This window comes from Condylura cristata, unplaced genomic scaffold (genome assembly GCF_000260355.1).
Source record: "Condylura cristata isolate star-nosed mole 26May11 unplaced genomic scaffold, ConCri1.0 scaffold00006, whole genome shotgun sequence".
Taxonomy (NCBI): domain Eukaryota; kingdom Metazoa; phylum Chordata; class Mammalia; order Eulipotyphla; family Talpidae; genus Condylura; species Condylura cristata.
The window spans coordinates 63,330,533-63,331,998 of record NW_004567107.1 but is presented as its reverse complement, the minus strand read 5'-3'; the positions used below and the strand labels follow the sequence as shown (position 1 = coordinate 63,331,998).

General features: G+C 36.2%; 1 protein-coding gene across 1 annotated transcript in view; it reads left to right on the top strand.

Annotated features, from left to right (window-relative positions):
- The first annotated feature begins 592 nt into the window (after positions 1–592).
- SMU1 (smu-1 suppressor of mec-8 and unc-52 homolog (C. elegans)) overlaps positions 593–1,466 on the top strand; it is a 19,141-nt gene continuing 18,267 nt past the window's right edge. The window contains exon 1 of the mRNA XM_012721649.1: positions 593–699. Coding sequence (XP_012577103.1) covers positions 682–699 — 18 coding nt within the window. The 5' untranslated portion in view covers positions 593–681. The remainder of the gene's footprint in view (positions 700–1,466) is intronic.

Genomic DNA, 1,466 nt, shown 5'->3' with positions numbered 1-1,466 from the left:
ATCCCATTCCCCACTCCACCCACACAAAATGTCTCTGGTATATGGTTGTTCATTATTTTTGTTATTTTCTCACCTGGTCCATTATACTCCTGCTATGAGTGAAACCATCCGGTATTTTTCTTTCTCTTTCTGGCTTATCGGAGGAGGAAGAATTTAATAGGCATTGAATAGTGCAAAGTAAAATCACAGATACGGAATAATCAAGACAGACTTTAAGTTAGAGATGGTGAAGAACTTCTGATCTGAAAGTTCATTGACTGAAAGAATTTACCAAGGAATATAAACTTAGCTCTGCAGATTTTTGAAAAACTAGAAAGACTACTGTAGTTGACATATTTTTCTGGGGTTCTTTAGAAATAACAGTGTGAATTGGCTTACCTCAGTTCTTTCCTAGCTTATACTTTTGAAATGGAAAAGTGTAGAGTTGAGAAGTTGTTTTAAGAACTAATTGATTAAACTGATCCTAACTGATTAGCATTTTTCATGTTTTCCTTGTCGAGTATGTCTTCTTGATTGTTGTCTTTAAGTAAACATACTTACATGTCCTAGCTGCTTTTTAGAAACGATGCTACCCCGCTCCTTTTTCAGGCATACCCAGACGGAAGTAGTAAAGAGAAGAGAAGAGCAGCAATTGCTCAGGCCTTGGCGGGAGAAGTCAGTGTGGTGCCTCCATCTCGTCTCATGGCATTACTGGGACAGGTAATAAAATGCCTGAGGAACTGAAATTACCCTGACTTCCTGTTTCCTGTATATAAACTATATATATGAATTATATATAAAAGAAATCAGACATCCTAAGAGCTGGATATTCTCTGTGGAGCTGCTTGTACCAATAGCTGTGCCATGCCACCCTTTTGCTTTCCTAGGAGATTAGTACTTGAGCACAGGCTTCACTGTCACTTAGCCACAGGATGACTATGAAATCTATCATCTTTTTTGAGGTCCTTTGAGGGCACTGATGATCATGTACCAGGATACTCTCCTGGGCAATTTGGAACAGATGCTAATCCTAGTTAGAATCTGAGCTCTACTCGGCTGTGTGGTCTTGGGCATGTTAATTTAACTTTTCTAATCTTGTTTTCTTATCAAGATTTTATAGTAAGGATTAAGTGAGGTAACACATATAAAACATTTCTTAATTTGCTAGCACCTTGGTGAACACTCAGTAAATAGTAGCTACTGATGCTGATTCTTTTACTAGCATTGTCATTATTATTAATAAAGCTACTTAGAGTAACTGATTTTTTTATAAATAGCACATGGCACAAATGGCTAATTGAGATGTAGATAGCCTCTTCGTACTGAATTTGTATTTGGAAAAAAACAGGAGTTATTTGTTACTGATTGGCAGTGATTTTGAGATTCAAGATTAAGCTAATTTTTAAAATTTTATCTTTTTAAAAAAGATTTATTTTTATTTATTTATGCATACAAGAAATGGAGTGTAGGCCAGAAGAGGGGTTGGG